We start from the raw sequence: 19,204 nt of genomic DNA, 5'->3' as shown, positions 1-19,204 counted from the left end.
CCTGCATCTTGGTTAATTCACATGTTATTTGACCTCTTCTCAGAAGAAGGGACTGAGTAATCCAGTTAAAAAAAATAAAAAGGAGACCAAAACTGGCTTTTTCAAGGCCGGTTCATACAAATACTAATTCTTGTCCACCCAGGTTGTTTCTCAGGTTAAGGCCAAATTTTTTCATAAGGTCTGTCTATCTCTGAGTGACGTTACGTTTTAAGGTTTAATTCAGCAGTGGAAAACAGCAGGAGTAATTAGACTGGAGAATATTTTACCAGCAGTCAATTATTTCCTTGCTTGCACCAAAAAAACTGAACTGGAAAAAGGACTACAGGCCATCTTAGGTGTCTCCTTCGACAGAGCAAATTGCCTAATCAATCTTTTTGATCTCTCTTCTTCCATGACTAACACATTCAACTCCATAATTCTCCTTCCCCAGAAAAATCCCTTCTGAAATGTCTTTGGCCTCAGGTATCTCAGGTCATGTGAAATTACTTATCTTGAATAGGTATGCTTTTGTCTTTAAAAAGATTTACCACATTTGCTAAGAGACAGCATTAGAGCAACAAATTGCCCTCAGAAGTTTGGGGTCTGACACTTACTATTAATGGTAAAACAACCCTTAGAGGAAAGCAGAAAATTAAGGAAGAAAAAAGCTGGAAAAGATCTCTATAGCACACCACCCAGAAAGTTAGATAAGACTTTGCAGTTAGCAAATTAATTAATACCTTGTATAATGAGAGAAAGGCTGGCTTAATTTTAAAATGCATATAAAGCCACCACAGCACAAAATGCTCCAATTACAGCTCTCTAGTTTGCCTACTGCCTGTCTTTTCTCATCTTTATGTGGTGTCCTTCCAGGGGAGGGGACCCAACAGATTCAGGAGAGGAAACACACTGCAGCCCCGGCGCTGAGCATTTGTCTTCTTGCAGGCTAACCTGGAGCTCAGCCCTGGAGGATGCAGTCTGCTCCCAAGCTGCACCTCAGCCTCTTTGCTCTTTAACTCTAACTGAAATGCATTTTGGAACATCTCAGAGCAGGAGAAAGCTTAAGACACTGTAAAAATGAGAGATCTGGCTTCACCCATACTGGTAGGTCATATCTTCAAGTCCTGCCAGTGCTGCAGCTGCTGACCAATGCAGATGTCAGGGCACAAGCACAGGACCTGGAAGATCAGTATCACAGAAATACATGCAACGAGAATGCTGCAAATGCAGATAAAAGAAATGAAATTCAGAGCTTGGATTGCAAAAGGTGGCAGTACATGACAAAAAAGGATGGGAGGCACAGCTCTTAGGCATGAAAGGACTTTGAATGCAGTTTCTGACACCTTGGAACAATGTCCCAGCTGGCTCTGTTCAACAGCCATCCATACCCAAGACTTGTGACTAGGGTGGGCTGTGAAATCCAATGTCATTTTCACTGAATACTGCAAACATTTCCAGGCTTTTATGTTCTTTCTACAGAGCACAACCTTCATAGCAACAAAGCATTTCTGCCATCCCTGTGGAAAAACTTCCCATATCGTAACAAAGACACAATTCTCTGGGGAAAGGGAAGAGCCTCAATTTGCCCATACTGGATATGTGAGCTTCCTCTAGAGTGATAGCCCTAAGCTCCAACAGACTCTGACAGATTCCATGGGTCTAAATTAAGAGTTAGGGCATCATCTTTCTTATTAGTCAGTCATCAGAGCTGACTCTGGGTCCTACCTGCCAAGTTCAGGAATAGCAGAAGAAGAGAGTAACCAATCTGAAAGCAAACTTGGAAAAGTATCACCTTGGAAAATGGGAACATGAAAGCCAGCAAACACTCCTGCAAGAAGGTAAAGGGAGGGCAAGGCTAGGACTGATTAGATGAAGAGATGCAAAAATAGGACTGACCACGACCACACAAGAATCAAATCTGACCACACAAGCATCAAACCCTGTAAGGGCTGGGAAGGCGAGGAAATGTAGAGTGGGAGAAGGGGAAAAGGAAGGACAGACAGAGCAGGTCTAGTGCTTTAACAAGAAAAACTGGGTCTTGCTGGGTAAGCAACTAAGTGGCAAAGACAGAAGTGGGAATGAGACAGGCAGGGTGATCAAAACCCCAGATTTGCTGGGATTTGCTGGGCAGGCAAGCTTTCTGCCATGACAGGGTGTAATAGTAAGGGGGGCAAGGAAAAGAAGTGGGTTAGAAAGTAGGAGCAAAGAAAGTAAACAGGGCAGAAAATACTGTACTTGCAGAGTATAAAGTGGGACACAACACTCCTGATTCCCTCAACATGCCTATCAAGTCTAGAAGCTTCTAGAGTTGAGAGTGAAACTATCCAGCTACTATGCTGTGTAATTATCTGTGAAAGTGTCCAAAGGTCTGTATGACGGATCTAAAATTCCCAGGCCTGCAGATATGCCATGAAAACAGGTACAGATTAAAACTATTTAGACATTTAGAAACATCAAAACTAGGGTTGATTGCACAATCTTTGGTCACCCTCCTTTTACTTATGTGTAGCAAATAACATATGGTTAATGGAGCAGTAAGTTATCCTGCAGACCTAAATTCAAATTCTACCTTTAGCCAAGAGTTCCCCTGTAACTAATCAGAACCATTTAAAGCTCAACTTTACAGGTAATCACTGTGTGCCAGATTAAGAGACATTCTTAGATCATTAAGACCAGGCCTTGCTGACACAGGCATCTCCTTGAAGTCCCTTCTCTACATTGATCAAGCTCTATCTGAAAACCAACTAGGTATTTTAGATGGTTTGCTTGAGTTTGCAGAAGAGATGAACCCTCTGAGCTCTGTCATAAGAATCACAAGAGCTCTAGTTTATATGAGGATATTACAGAAATGTCAAATCCTCTGGATAATCTAACCTAAATCCCAGAGTGGGCTCTTAAAATTAGTAGCTACTTGTGTTATTTGCCTTTATTTGCAACAGCTGTAAGCTGTGAAAAGAGAACTCTTACATTGCAGAAAGGTGTTCTGAAAATAGATCCATTAATACTTATGAACTGCCAAGTGTAAGCGAACAAAAATAGAAAGGCCAAAAGGGACAGAAAAAAGATGGAAAACACAATTCTGAAGATTCTGAAGAGCATACATCCATACAACTAGATGCCTTAATTGGTAATTAAGCTGTACAACAGGAAAACAGCTAAATCTCACAATTAGACTGGTCAGAGCAATGGAAAACACAGTAAGGAAAAACATCACATGGTTTAATGTAAAGATGCACTGCGATTCTCTGAATTAATACTGATTTGAACGCAAACTTCCTTGTTGCTTAAAGCTTGGTACAAGAGACTATTTATCTAATTATTTTAATTTTCTTTAATTTTAACAAAATATCCTTACTACACAACCATCATAGGCTTGTAGAATTGTACTGCATATGCCTCTACTAAATGAAAGATTTCTACAGCAAGCACTGACGCTTGGCTGAGTACATTTATTGACCTTAAGACTCAATCCACTTCAAATGTATTCAGGTCTTCATTTCAAAAAATACATGTAAATAAGATGTGTTTTGTTCTAGCATAGTTCAAATGAAGAACACAAACACGTTACTGTACTGTGAACTAGAACATCTCACTGAATAATATACTGAATAGAGATAATAGCGCCCAAAGCAGATACCTCACAGCATACTTGAAATACTTACTGTGTTTCACTCATCTTCCTATTCTCTGATGAGAAAAGGAAAAGACATCACTCTCTTTTAGATCCTTTTAAAGCCCTATTTAATTGATTTAAATCAAATTCAGCAAATTTCAGTACATTATGCAATTGCAATTTTTGGATTTTTGTATGCCAAGCTACCTTATAGAGGCTTTGCTGCTTATTTTTTGTGTGTTTAAATGAAGGGCAATGACAATATAATTATTGTGGAAGGACAAGCAAAATTTTTTGAGCAAACATTGTAATTCCATACAAAATCCTCAGTTGCACTGCAGAAAAGAAAATGGTAAGTCAGATTACATTTACCCGGCTTCTAAAAATCTCTCTATCCCACTACACAGCTGAATCAATCTAGTTTACAGAACAGGAATTTTAAACAACCCAAATGACTTGATAAATGCAAAAACTTCAAATAAGACTGAAATCAGTCTCTCTGTATTTTCAAGGCACAGTTGAAAACAGACTTTCTTACATGAGGTGATTTCTATTTAACACCAGCAATTTTCTTGCAATCTGAACATGCCAGTCTTCATAAATCACAGTCTTGTCATAGCAAAGCAGCAATGCTCAAGTTTGAATTGGATGTGCAGTAGTTCAGAATATGTCCTTTTATACAAGTCTCTTTAATCATTAGCATGGCTTTCATAGCTTTAGGTGGTTTAATGGGCCATGAAGTTAGAGTTACTTCAAACCAAATGAGTATCTGAACATGCCATATGGCAGGGAAATCCAGGAGCTATGGAGGATCTGTCCAAATACATGGTATAAAAGGAAATGCCACTTTATAAAATATATCTATGGGTGTACAAGTGCAAAGACTGAAAACAATTTTACCTATTTCAACATGATGTCCATAATGCATACAAACAAGTCACAGCACATCAGCAGTATCACTGTCATTTCCATCTTTATGCCATCTTTATGTCAGAGTCTCTACAAACAGGCCTTCTTTTCTCGCCACATTTTAACCTCTTACAAAATCCTGCCCTGTCTAACCCTCCCCCTGAAGGACTGTCTTTCCTCTTGGCAGTAGCCAAAAGCAAAGTGTAAAGCAGCCAGTTATGCATACACACTCCTCCCTGAAGAGCAAACTAGCCAAGAATGCATTGGATGAAGAGTGCAGGATATCAGCTTTCAACCAAGACAAACCTAAGCCAAAGTGAATCAACCAAGGCCACAAGCCTTGCATTGCCCAGTGTCCTGTTGCACAGGAACGGAAGGAAGGCAAAAATTTCTTACGTTGCTGACCAAGAACTTCAGAAGGGCAGCGCTTCAGAGGCAGCCTTTCATTGCTATAGCACTGTCATTGCTGTATTTAAGAAGATAAACAAACCAAACACTACACATACGCACTCCTTTGCTTCTATATTTATACCTGCTTTCAGGATGTCACATACATGCCTCTTTTCATTAACACAGTGCAAACTATAGTTATCCACTTGCAGCACCATACTGGCTAGAAAACAACTATGAGTTTACTTTGATAATAGCCCAGGTTCCTTCATGCATTCAAACTATAAAGTAAGGAAACTTCAAACAGCCACCGTGTTCCTGGGCTAAGTGTCATTTTTCACTATCAGCAGAACAGCATAAAACCCAGGCTTTAAATAGCATCCCAAAGCAACCATCACTTCCTTTCTCATCCCAAAACAAGATCCTCAATAAGCTTCCAGTCAGTAAAGAGAATTAAAACAGGAAACGTTTTAAAGCAAGAGAACCAAGGAAAACTCAAAATGAGAAAGTAATTATACAAAATTTCACAGCCAAGACTCAAGTAGCAAAACCAGGTGGCTTCAACTGGAGGTTTGCAGAGTATTTTGAATGAGTAAAGCTGACTCAGCAGCACAGAGTAAATACAGCAACAAAGGTTCAAAATTTCCTGCAATGCCCTCAGAAAACTGCATGTAGAAATAAACTATATAAAGAGGATCAAACACAAACAGACACCATCATGCAAATAACTGTGTTTTAATATATGGATAAATAGAATCTTTCACTTTTTCTTAAATGAGACACGTAGTATCAAACGTTTATGTGCACAGGGAAACAGAGAGGGACAAACACTACAGTATTTTATCTGGTTTTATCACACATTTTATTAGGAGTATCCTACAGGAGTAAAAGTACATTTAACTAATGCTGTTCTAAACCATCAATCAAAATAAAGCAGTACTTTCAACCCAACATTACCTTGGAAAACCGAGCATTTATCCATTTTGTAAAGGTCTTTTTCTGTACATCATTGTGTTCATCTGAAGAGAGAAAATAAAAAGAAAACAATGAGTGAAAATGCATTCTTCTTAATCCTAGATTGCTCAAAATAGGTCATATTAAACACTATCCTGACTGAGTGGGAGAATTCTTTGCCTAATCTGTCAAGCCATTCAAACCTCTACAAGACTTTGGTACTTGCAGAGTCACACAAATGTTTCAACTTTGCTAGCGGCCACAGCAGCTCCTTTGCATTAGAATCAGCCTTACAGCACATTCTGGGCAGGATACCTATGCGTTAAATTCCCAGGCTTCCCACTGGGTACCTAAAACCCCATTTATTAAAAATAAAAATAAAAAAAAAAAAAAATCACAGAATACTACCGAAAGATTCTTTAGGTAGATGAGCTCAAAATTTCCTGTTTCTGGCCCAGCATGCATCTGAAACTAATACAATTCATGTCTACTACATTTAGCCATAAATCTGTTATATTCAGGCTACTGGGGCAGCAGAACAAATGACTAGGTTTCTCACCCAACAGACATGAACAAGGGATAGCAGCAATGGCTCAGTCTAGACAAAAGAAGCCACACTGGTAAATGAGACATCACAACAGCTGCAAGAATAAGCTTTATGAAAAGTTCATATCAATTTAATGTGACACCTCAGTTCTGGGCTCCTTTTAAGCTATGGCTGAAAAACTTCCCTAGGGTATGTGGAAGAGTACACGTTTGCTGCAATGTGGCAGCCAGCAGCCATTGTTTCATTCTTCTGTGCCTCTCCTCTTTGCCATCCAAATCTGATCCAAAATAGCCTACTCCTCAGTTGCACCTCGAGCTCACCCAGAAGCATCTCACGCCCAATGCAGAAAAAGAATTTTCTGAAAGAGCTTCAAGATACCTACAGTGCATGCACAGCAAGCCATGCTTAAAACAGCTCATTGACATTCAAGGTGTTGTTCTTGAAGAATACAATTACCTAGAAGATCTCATTAACCCTGCTCTATTCCCTCAGTGAAATGAGAGTGCCTTTCCAAAGACAGATAGGATCTACCAGCAGGTAGCAGGTACCAAGTACCCATTCTCACAGGAGACTGACGCAGTCAAGATACAAATTCCAAATACACTGAATATATTTACACCTTTTTCACCTCCCGTTTTTTGTTTGTGGGGTTTTTATGGTGGGTTTTGTCTTGTTTTTAGGAGACAGGAACAAACTAAACAGACTGATGATTAACTGCCACTGCTGGACAAAAAAAAGTTAGCTCTGTACAAAAGTCAATCCCATACTCTGCCCAACTCTCAATAATGTCTTACATTAATTGCAAATACTATTTGTATTGAATGTATTGAGATTTAAATATCCTTCTCTCTCTCTAAATATCATTCCTTAACCTCTATCCCTTTTCTGCAAACACTCCCATACTGGTACATAACTACATACCAGGATGCTTTCCTAAGGCTCGTTCTGCCTTTTCCTTCCTTAGGCTTCTAGTAGAATCAATAGCCCCAAAGTCTGAGGTCTTGTGTTATTTTAATGTGCTTACTCCTTAAGATGATAAAGGCAAAGCACAAAAAAAGACCAAAAATAATTGTACTGACTGTGTAAAAGGATAACAACAGTTATGAAAAGGGAATGTATTTAAAACTCCTATGTACTAGGAGCTCTAGACACCCCATTCTTGGGGCCCTCAGCCCCTTCACAGGCACGCACATGGCAGGAGGTGACAGCTCTTCTCAGCACTACACCAGCTTCAGCCTGCCAGGACTCCATCAGGGGACCTTGCTCCTACAGCTGCTCCCTCAACACCTCAGGTCCAGTTTGTGTAAGTAGTCCTCCTATGTGTGCTGCAGTAGCATATGTCACATTTACTAAAACTATAGCCTCTTTTCCCTCTTTGCAATAAGAGGGTTTCCAAGAGAGACGGAAAAAAAAAAAAAAAAAAAAAAAAAAAACCACAAAAAAACAAAAAACAAAAAACAAAAAAAAAAAAAAAAAAAAAAAAAAAAAACAAAAAAAAAAAAACCGAACAAAAAAAGAAATCTGTAAAAATCAGCCAACTAAGAAACCAAAACACCCATGACTTCAAGAAACATGAACAGCCTAGTCTTTAACTGTGAAAGAAAGAATAGGAACAGGTACATACCCCTACTATCTCTTCAGTATCAGAGCATCCTTTCTACTTCAGATAAGCCAGGAATCTGAACTCCCACAACTCCAAACTTTCAAAAACATTCTGCTCAGTTATAAAACCCATAGATGACACTTGCCCAGTCAGGCTCTGCTTTCATATTTGCTTTATAAAAGCCTCCAAAACTAGTATTTTGTAACCGGCCACTAAAGAGCTAGGGTTGTGTCAAGCTTTCTGCTATAAATCGCTGGTAAGAAATTTGTAACTGAAGTACTGGTGCTTTGTTAGCAAAACAGCGACAAGTTATTTCATCCCTCAGATTAATTTTCTTTAGATTCCTATGAGTCTGTAAAACTAACCCCCAGGGGCTGACATTATAATTTGGATAATAAAACTAGCCACATTTGGCCAAAAAATCCAATATTACCATTCAGCAACGCACATGGTACTCCAGCCAGTCAAATTCTCACACAAGACATTAAAAATGTCAGCAAGTCACAGCCCAGTGAGAAACAAATTCACCAAGTTGCTAAACCCTTTGTGTTTCCTTTCACAGTGCTGCAGCCTGACAATACAAGCCAAGGACTGACTCAGGGCCAGATTCCGCTTCATCACCTACTGACTGTTTCCTCTTGCCAGCATGGCTCTGCCTGCACTCCGGTCACTTAATGGACTTGTAATGGCCAATGTCAGAACAGTTTGTTCCTTTAAGAGGAAATAAAAAGAAACCTAAACACACACACATGCAAAATTAAACTCTTGTGATGACAACAGAGGGAAGAAAAGTTTCCTATCCCAGATGCTTGTTTACTGAAGCCTGTTTCTGTTATACAACATGATGTATGTCCGTGCAACTGGAGTATACTCAAAACAACCAGCTCTTGTGATCAGATGCCCAGCCTGTGTCCTGGCATTCAGTCACCCCCAACAGTCGCATTTATAGCCTATGTACCTCTTCCATCCTCAATACTGTCCCTTAATTTTATTGGGACACCTTGAAACCTCAGTTCAAGTCCAGTCTATTACCTTGTGAATATCACATTTAGGGGCAAAAAGGAATTTAAAAGATCTGAAAATACGGGTAAAAAAAAAAGCCTCAGTGGATTGCAGTTTGTCCTTTACTCAACCTCTGCTTCATACTGAGAGCCAGCTTTCATATTTCCCCAAAACACATTACATGCTTCCATGGCAGAACTGTATTATTTAGTTTTTGAAAGATGGAAGTTATCACACCCAAAACAACTGGCAGATCAGCACTATAATGAAGGTGCCCTGGAGAAGCACAGAGAGTAGATTCGCAAATAAAGCACAGAAATTTCCCAACCATTCCAGCACAAGTTACCAAAGGTCATCTCACATTTTAAGACTTAGATTTGCCTTCCCCGCCTCATTACTTAAGTTCTCAGCAAAAGAATTTAGAAATAAAAGAAGGAATTACCCTGTGGGTTTCAATTAAGACACTTGGAATGTAACGAAGTTAGAAACAACCCTTTGCCTAAGCCTGTAGGCAAGCAAGAATATCTGTTGCAGATATTGCCCCACCCAGGACTAGCACGTCTGAAAGCCTGACGACATTAAAAAGAAAGGGGGAAGTTTTGTACTCTTAGGTGCAGGATTTTCTGGATAGAAAAAGCATTTTGAAAGCAGGTATCTTATTGCCAAATTCAGATTAATTCACATACAGAGAGACACAAAATAAGCGTCTAAAATTTGAAGGTGGAAACCAGCATGGGTTTTATCCACACTAGCAAGAAGCAAAAAGCTAAGGAAGCCACAAAGCACTGGAGTTCATGACCACCAGGCTCACAGAAGACACTCTCATGCTCATCAGAACTACAGGACCCCGACTTCATTAACACAGAGCAATCTTTATCAGCATCCCTGAAGTTTTGGGTTGGGCTTTTTTTAGGGGGAAGAATGTCTGGGGTTTTTTTAAAGAAACAGAAAGTAAAAGTTAAGATTGCTCTGCAGGTCTCCTCTTCTCTTGCAATGCCATGGTAGAACAAATGGCTTCAGCAGCAAGTAATTCTCTTGTAAGCTTTCACCTTTACACTGCCTTTTCAATGTCACAATCAGTGGTGAGCACAAACTTTTCCTTCATTCCTTCTCCCTCTCCAAACTTCAGCAGCTGGGCAGAACCACAGTTATATTAACAGCGTTTCTAACAAAAAGTAATGACACCTGCCTACAGCAACTACCACACAAAATGCAGTTGCCCAAATTGTAAATTCTTTGTATAGACCAGACTATGAAATACAGCACTACAAGAAAACCAAAACAAAAAAAACAACCCCTGCACCTCAACTCCCTGGTGTTTCCCAACAGCAGACACCATCAAAAACAAGACACCACAGGTGAGTAATGAGGAACACCCCTGTTTCTCACTGAACCATGCTGTGAGCCTAAGCTAAACTGCATTTATTTCACAATAAAAAAAAAAAAAAAAAAAACAAATCACTCGGCAACTGATAACTTGGAAGACAGCAACCTCGCAGCTGAAGCAATATTAAAATAGCTGTTTCCATACCTCCCAGCAAAAGCAATCTAACATGCCACACTGCCAGTCTCAGCACATTGGAATGATGTTTAAAAGGAAGCTAGAGAGAATAGCAAGCTCTGAGGAGACAGAAATAATGGTGCAGCACCATGCAACAGGCCTGGTGACCCACACTGGTCAGCCAGCAACCCTGCTGTTTTCACAGGACAACAATACAAAACCAGGTATTGGAGGCAGTGTCCCGACACCCACACAGGGCTGTTCCAAGGGGTCTCCACAGCCTGGCAAAATCACATTTCACTCCAACAGCCGGCAATGGCTCCATAATATTTGGTCAAACCAAGCAGCATCAGTTCCCACTGCAAGACAGACCTTGGAAGCCATAGTGTGTCATACAAATATATCTGTGCACATATTTTTGCAACCTGCCAGTGACCACACATCAAGGTCTAAGGCTGCAAGAAAATTCTGCCAAAATCTTTAGAGCAAAGGGTTACAGCTATCAACAAGTGCACTGCAGGAAAAACCCTAAAACTTAAAAGATACAGAATGAGGACCAGAGCTTGTGAATGTGAGGCTGCTCCTATCTGTCTATAGAAGACCTCATCACCTCAGTCCACCTGGTCAAGCAGCATGTAGCAGACCCCCTCTGTAACATCACCTGTCCTTGCCCTCCCTTTAGTCCTGACCCATAAGCTTTTGGTCAGCTCCTCATCCATCCCCAGGCAGAGCTTCATGCACTCCAGCTGGTCACTGACATAGAGGGTGACACCCCCACCTCATCTTACCCATCTGTCCTTCCTCAAGGGCCTGTATCCCTCCATTCCAACACTCCAGTTGGAAGAGCCATCCCACCATGTCTCCATGATGCCAATAAGATCATAGCCCTGCAGGGGTGTGCATGTCTTTAACGCCTCTTGTTTATTCCCCATGCTACATGCGTTTGCACAGGGGCATTTCAGTTGGGCCCCCAGTGAACCCGACTGACTGGACAGAGGGGAAGGAATTCCTTTATGATGCTCTTCAGGTGCTCTCCTGCAGACCTGTGATCCCTCTCCAGGCTCTGGGCATCTCTTGCTGGCTCTGGCACCAAACTGACAGGAGCAGGATGGATTGATATTCCCCTCCCCCAGCAACTTTAGCCCTCTTCACCAGCTTTGCAAGCCTATGATCAAAGATCAGAAATACCTCTATGATGAGAGAGAGTGGATTAGATTATATGTCCTCCATAAATATCAAAGAGCAAATTTCACCCACAGGGAGAGGAAGAAGATGCCATCTCCCTGAGGTTCCAACCAACAAGACTGACACATGTAAAGAGAAGAGAAAAGCAGGTAACACCTGTCAAAAATCTGGTGATTAAGATGTTTCTAAGCACACAAATAGGAGGATGCTTAGAGTACATTCAGAGACACAAATAAAAGGTAAGAATCACAAACTAGACTTACTTCAGCTTTTTTTTTTTTTTTTTTTTTTATGAACACAGCTTACATCTTTGAATTTTTAAGTGGTTACAAAGAAAACAGAATTGCTTTCTACAAGTTGTAGTCAGCCATCTGCTCTTTTTTCTCTGCCCAAATTGGAACTATTATTAGGCTGAGTTGCATTTGTGGAGGTGATTCATGGGATACAAGGTCAGAGGGATCATTGTGATCATCTAGCATAATCTCCTGCATAACACAGGAGTTGTCCCCACAAAAAGCCCATCTGCATACCAGAAGGAAGGAGAGACACAACAGATGTCAGAGACCATGCTCAGGCCCAAATAAGCAATATCACTTGGACAGAGAAGAAAGCCAAGCCACAAACTCTATATATGCAAGTGCAAGTACCTCAGTTATGGCAGAGTTTCAAGTCAGGCAGACATCACAAACAACCTTGTTTCAACATTTTCAGGAAACAATGTTCACAGTACAAAAGATGTAAAGTTATTTTGTTCTCTGTGACAGGCAGGTAAAGACAGTAGCACTCTGCAAAGTTCTTATTCACAACAATGAACTTCTGTCCCCTCATATTCCAGAATCTTTATCTCAACTCTGTTCAGCCAGAGGCTTTCTTATCTTATTTTTCCAAAAACCCAAAGGCTGCAACCCCAAATCATCCTCATCCCCTATTCTCTGTCTTTTTACTCCCAAATATTAAAACTTTTCCTGATCCATTCCTTTAGAGAGGCCCATTTGTTTCCCAGGCTTCTCCATTCTTCTCTCCTACCTCGGCTCAAATCACCTTCCACCACAGTCCATTGTCATTCCTATTCAGAACCTCTGCAGGTCAACGGTTTTTCCACAAATAGAAACCAATTCCTGAGATGTAAACTAATAATACCTGGCTCCTACGTATTACTACATGCTCCAGTTTAGTAACAAGTAGATTAATAATGCTTGGTTTCCCATATTAGTATACACCCCACCAGCACCAGCTCTTCCCCATGACTTCTTTGGCCTCTCACTGCAAGCTCTCATTCCATTCCAGCAAACAAGGTACAGGCCATAGGTAGTCGTACCCCACTTGCAGATGCTGACTGGACATCTATCAGGCAGCAGGAAAGACATCTTTACTTTTTTTGTATTCTCATTTCTCCTTTAGTGGAGGCACTGCATTCAGGACCTCTCCTTCTTCCAGCCACTGATCTTCACACAACCTGCAGTTATTTAATTAGCTGTATGACATGAAAATTTGATTAAATACCCCACTAGTTAATCCAAATTGAACTAGTTTGGAGGGCGGAGGAGGAGAGTACTGGAGATTGAAAGACAAACATAATCAGAGTATCCTACTTCCCTTGTGGAAACAGATTAATCAACAGATTTCCAAAAAAGAAAAAGTGTGCACTGGTAATATATTTAAAAGATTACATGGTTACATTCAAATGTTTCTGCAAGCACATTAACTGTGTACCTCCCTATACACACCACATAGGTGCTATTTCAGTGACAGCAGCATGCAGACTAGAGTTATTTAAAAACAAATGGAATGTATAACCCCATGGAATTTAAGTCTTTCCTAGCAGTCCAGTATAGAAAACATTCATAACACAGCAACTTTGGCAGCTGAGCTATGCAAAGTCAAGGTATTAGTTTTCTGGGTTTGACTGCCTCAAATCTCTGATGGTATTTAGAAATGTAGTATTAAGACTTAAACATATAGCAGACAGGTAATTGCATTTCATCCATGGAAGTAATAAAAAGATAATATACACCTTCCAGTGCTAAGTGGAGTAAGCCCAAATACAAAGTATTCCCTAACTCAAACTGTTGCATACTGATTAGAAGCAAAGTCGAGCCCTGTCTGTACAGAAATAAAACAGGCAAATAAAGTTTAAAGAAAACCATAAATTGTTTATTTTGTTTCCAGGCAGGCCAAGCCTGAGCTTTGTTAGCTATACCATTCCTTTGTCAAGGATCAGTCACACTGATGCCTGTAAATTATTTACCTCAGCCTATTAACCTTTGTAATGACTAAGATGAAACTCAAAATGCAGAAGGTTTAAAGGAAGTACCTAAAACTCATGTGGTCTAGTGGTGCTCTAAACATAAAGGAGAAGCAAGCAAAAAGAATGAACAGGATGACAGAAGAATTTAAATCCAAAATATCTGGTAGCACAAACCAAATACTCTCATTTCTATCCCTAAAGTACTCCAGCAAGTTCGCTATCAAGAAACTATCACTGTAAGTGAACCTGCTCTTAGCTTCACATAGTACTCTCATTTCTATGCCTAAAATACTCTTGTAAGTTCACTACAGAAACAATCACTCTATGTTCACCTGCTCTTAGCTTCACACAACTCACCCAAAGAATGTTAAGAGTTTTGTACTGTCATCAAGCCCTAGTGAGGAAAATTTAGGAAAAGGCAAGTCAATTTCTTGAGATATATTGCATATTTCATTTCCAAGTCACATTCGTTTGCTGGCGAAGGAAAAGAAATATTGCACCATTGACAAAGGAGGAACCTTTGTGCAGAAAGACATGATGCTAAGCAAAGCTTTGAGCACTCTGAGGAAACTACTTTCTCTAGAGACAATAAGAAACACAGTCATAAGAGTGTATTATCAAATTCATGTATTTAGCAAGACTCCTTAATGAGGAAAGAATAAAAGAGAAATTGGAGTAAAGTATTGTGAATGGCCCCTCCTTGAGGCTTCTGGCAAACATAAGGCCTTTCTTTTGTCATTTAATCAGAACAGCAGTAGGTCGAGGCACTGCCAATCCCATATCCTAATTAAACTCACGTTTCTTTCCCTGGCTTAGTAACTAATTAGCCCCAAAGTTGAACCCCCTCCCCGACTAACTGCTGTTAACTGTAAAGAAGTACATAAATTCTGTTTGGCAATTGCAGAATAAATATCTAGAATGCATTAAAATATGTATTTATGCAATCAAGCAAGCCACTGATCACCATCAATGTGCGCCCATAGAAGACTTCCGACTTCGGTACAGAAATCTCCTTCAGGATACGGCACTTTAAGCAGTGTGATCAAAACTGGAGAACATACAGCAACAGGGCAGTCAAAAGGAGAGCAACCAAAGTTCAGAGTCTGTCAGGCCTTTGGCAGAACTTGAGCCAAGGGATTTCAGCAGCCCATTGTTTAGGCAAAAGAATTACGTGCACACATCTCAATTCCTGTGCTTTTGTTATTTAGTGGCCAACTTTAAGGAGGACTGTGATGGAACCTGTGCAAATGTGGGGTTTGATTACCGTCACTTTAACACATCAAATGGTTTTGTGGGGGCATGTAAAATTCAGAAGAGGCACACCACCTTCACCTTCCTAGAAACTGGCTATGCAAAAAGAAAGATCACCTAATGACAAGTTAGATTATTACTGCTGCCTCCAGCAACAACTGCAGTAGATCAGTTGTACTCACAGGTGTAATCCTGTCCTGAGTGCATTTTTGGAATGGGTTCTTGCATGCCTTCCCGGTGCTAAGGAATCAGGCACCACACAAGCTCAGGATTCACAGCCCTTGCCCAGTGGACTGCTGCCCAGCTGAAGTAGCTTAAGAGCTTCAAGTGCTGGACTTTCTGTTTTGCCCTCTGCAGAAGGTTAATGTCCCTGCAGCAGAGCATGTGGTGTCTATGCCTCAGTGAGGACGGAGTTTGCAGCCTAAATATGACTAGCATGAGCAGCTAAATTAATGATGGTAACCACAGTGAAAGCAAGACAAAAGAGAGCACTAGTATAAATAGGCTAAAAAAGCAGAGATAAGCTTATGGAATTAAGAGTCCATAAAAAGATGGATACAATTTATGGCTGAAGAAATCCCTGAACTGCAAACCACTGTAAAATAAGGTATATTAGAGGAAGCACCACTGAAGATGTGCTTATGGAATAAGTATAAACACATGGTATCTAGCTGTATCATGCTAGGCTAAACCCAGCACAGCCCTCCATACAGAAACCCACTCCCCTAAGCAACCACTGCTAAATCAAATAGGAACAGTGAATCAAAGCACCCAGGTTGAAGAGATGCAAGTGGCATAAACAAGTTCATCAGATATTCAATGTGAAAACAACTAACACAGATTATTATTAACAGATTAGACTGGTACCAGTGTTCAAGACCTTTTAAAACCAGACCTGTGATGCAACTTTCACTTAACTAGACAGCAATTTTTTTAAATTCAAATGCTTAGGAATTTCCCCCTCATACGTAAGGCTCTTGTATCTCTGGATACCTCTAAAATGAAAACTAGCTAGCAACACAGGAAAAATCACTGGGGTTAAGTCTGAAGAAAAGGCTTTTACCACCAAGGGGCATAAGTCAGCATCTAAACACAGGCATACATTATTGAGTTTTGCTGGCACAACTACATTGGCTTGGTATATGAAAAAGGAACATGAGCATCACTAACAAAACCTCCTGGGCATAACCTAAAGCTGTGTCAAAGAAGGGCTTCTATTGGCTTAATTCACTTATTTTGAGGAAGAACGCGTAAGTACATGGCAGATCAACTCTTTCTACTAGTAAAAAGAGAGGCTATAAAGCAGAGCAAAAGCAAAATACAAAGTACAATCTCTGCAGCAGACACAAGCTTTTGATGCAATATAAAATTATCATTTCCTCAATTCAAAGGTTTATCTTGAAACTGAGAGGATACTGTCTTAGATCCTTTGATCAATAAAAATATTTATGCATTTCCAGTGTCATATTGGATTAAAAGTAAGATCAGCACCCAGGAAAAGCCAGGACAAGATCACAATTGCCGGGTCACAAAATGCAAGTGGGATTTTTTTTTCCAAGGCTTTCACACCTCCACCTTCACCCCACCCCAAAAGAAAAATGATTTGCAAGTAGCATCAAATAACGTTTCTTACTATAAACAACTAGCACTCAACAAGCATTTCCAATCTCCCCCCAAGAAAAAGTACATTATATACAAGCACAGATAGTACAAGAGCTGTTCAAGTACAAAGGCAGGATTCAGTATGACATCCCAGTCTGAGGCTGGCTGTTAGCACTTTATCTGCACATTCCCAGTTCTCTCAAGAATCAACCATACATTTGTTTGTTCGGACCGGCCCATGTAAATGTTCCCAAGTACCAGCCATTTGATTCACCAGAATGGTGAATCAAAGCCCAACTGCTTCAACACATTTGAGCAGGTTGTGAGGGGTCTAGATTAATGTGTAATTGCTAAGAGGTGAAAGGTCAAATAAGAAATGACATGGGGATAAAGCAGGGATGCAATCCCAGAAGCATGCAAAAAGACTGGCTCATTATCAAAGAAAAGCAAAACTTTTTCATGTGGTTCCCCAATGGAGTTAAGAGAAACTTGCTTTCTATTTAACATGCATTTGCACTTCTCCAACTGAAAGCTACTATAACAAATTAACTTCATACACATTTACAAGAATTTCAAATTTCAGAGTCTCAATAAAATGATGCACTTATGGCAAACTACAAAACTCAGTAGTAAAGAGAAAAAAAAAAAAAACACAAAACCCAACAATGCATTTCACACTCTTCAGGTTATGCAAATAGAAATAACACCTTAAAGGAAGCAATAAAAGGAAGGTTGTTATTTCTGAAACATTAAAATAACATTACGATCACAGAAAGCACAAGTGGTATGAACAAGTCGAAATAGCTACGAGATAGAAATCAGAGGTAATCGCCTAAAGACATTATAGTCCTCACGTGACTGGTCTTTGAATCTTTAGTTTTGTATATTACAAACTAGGTGTGGGGGAGAAAGTGGGGAACACATCTAGAAAATAATTCTACTCAATTTTTAGATCCTTTCTACAAATGTAAAAAAAAAAAGTTTATTTTCAACATTCTGCATTCTTAACTATCACAAGTAACTTCAGTACTTCTGCCAGTCTTATCTGCATCACAAGGCAAAACTAAGATCAATATATAAAATATGCTTGGTCTTACTATGGCAAGAGGCCCAAGAACCTTGACTAAGTATATATTAGCCCTGAATTAGCTTCTCACCAAGGCTTCTCCCCCACATATATACTCAGGAGGGCAGCACAATGAGTGTGTAATACTCTGTGACTTCTTTAGTTCATTGGCAGGCATTTTTTTCTTACTTCTAACTCAAATTCACATCAGTGAATTTGCAGCAATTACACAGATGTATACATCGGGCAAAGATCAGGCAATTCAACTGGCTGGGGGTAGTTAGTACTTTTGCCTTCAAAGACATGCAGAGAGGAGGATATGACACAAGATGTTCAAAGAGTCAACTAGTGTCTAGCTGCTTTGTAACCACCAAATACTTTTGACACTTAATGTTCTCATGGCTGCAATTTAGTCAGATTCCCTTTCCCACCTACACAGGTCTTTTAAGCTGCTCCACTTTAACACATCCTCTTAAACCGTTGTAATATGAATAAAGTTGAAAACCTTAAACAGATTAATATTAAACAGCTATTCCAAGATATTTTTCTACACCTGTTCCTTTGGATGACAATTCCTAAACTAAATCACAAAAACACTCAGGTTTTTTTAAGAAACACCACAAACATTTTCATCCACAACACAATGATAGAAGTTTAACTAATATAATATGGATTAGATCTCAATATCTATTAATATTTAATTTGATGTCACCTACCACTTCTGACTGTCCACACTATTGCTCCTTTAAGGCTGATCTTTAAAAGTTAGGATATTTTGTTAACCAGAACACATAAGCGAAGCAACAGCATAAAAAATGAAATAAAACCTGTTAAGCTGCAAAAAAGCAAGGAAATATGAAACAGTAGTAACAGTGTATGGAAGGACATATGAGTTCATGCACACCACTGAGCAAGCTGCAATGCACTGTTCATATTTCAGATTGTCCACTGTTGACTCATATGACCAACTCGTGGAAGAAGTAGGATTGTTTGCAAAACCCAAGTATTGATGAAGCCTACCACATCAAAGTGGTAAAGAAAGAATTCCTGCAATTGCATACATATCTGCGAGCTGGCGTAGCAGGACCAAATGCATGTGGAATGTCAGTCACCTACCTACCTGCTACTTGCTCAAACAGCACAAGAAACATTACCAGTGTCTAATAGGCCTGGAAATGATAATTCACATTTGAAGGATAACTCAAACAGCGAGAAGCTACAGTCTTCCCTTTTTTATGCAGTTATTCTATTAAATATTGCTAACGTCCCCCTTGAAGTTTCACAGCCCAGCTAACAAAGGCTCTGGAAGTGCTAAAAAGGCAGGATAGACAGTTCTCTGGCTTTATCCAACAGC

At 39.8% G+C, this 19,204-nt stretch overlaps 1 protein-coding gene across 1 annotated transcript in view; it reads right to left on the bottom strand.

The window, feature by feature from the left end:
- Nucleotides 1-19,204, bottom strand: part of UTRN (utrophin) — a 404,863-nt gene that overhangs the window by 313,490 nt on the left and 72,169 nt on the right. Inside the window, exon 9 of the mRNA XM_080615656.1 lies at nucleotides 5,849-5,910. Within this exon, the coding sequence (XP_080471782.1) occupies nucleotides 5,849-5,910 (62 nt within the window). The remainder of the gene's footprint in view (nucleotides 1-5,848; nucleotides 5,911-19,204) is intronic.

The sequence above is a fragment of the Psittacula echo genome (assembly GCF_963264785.1).
Source record: "Psittacula echo genome assembly, chromosome: 4".
Lineage (NCBI taxonomy): Eukaryota > Metazoa > Chordata > Aves > Psittaciformes > Psittacidae > Psittacula > Psittacula echo.
This window is presented reverse-complemented; position numbering and strand designations above follow the sequence as displayed.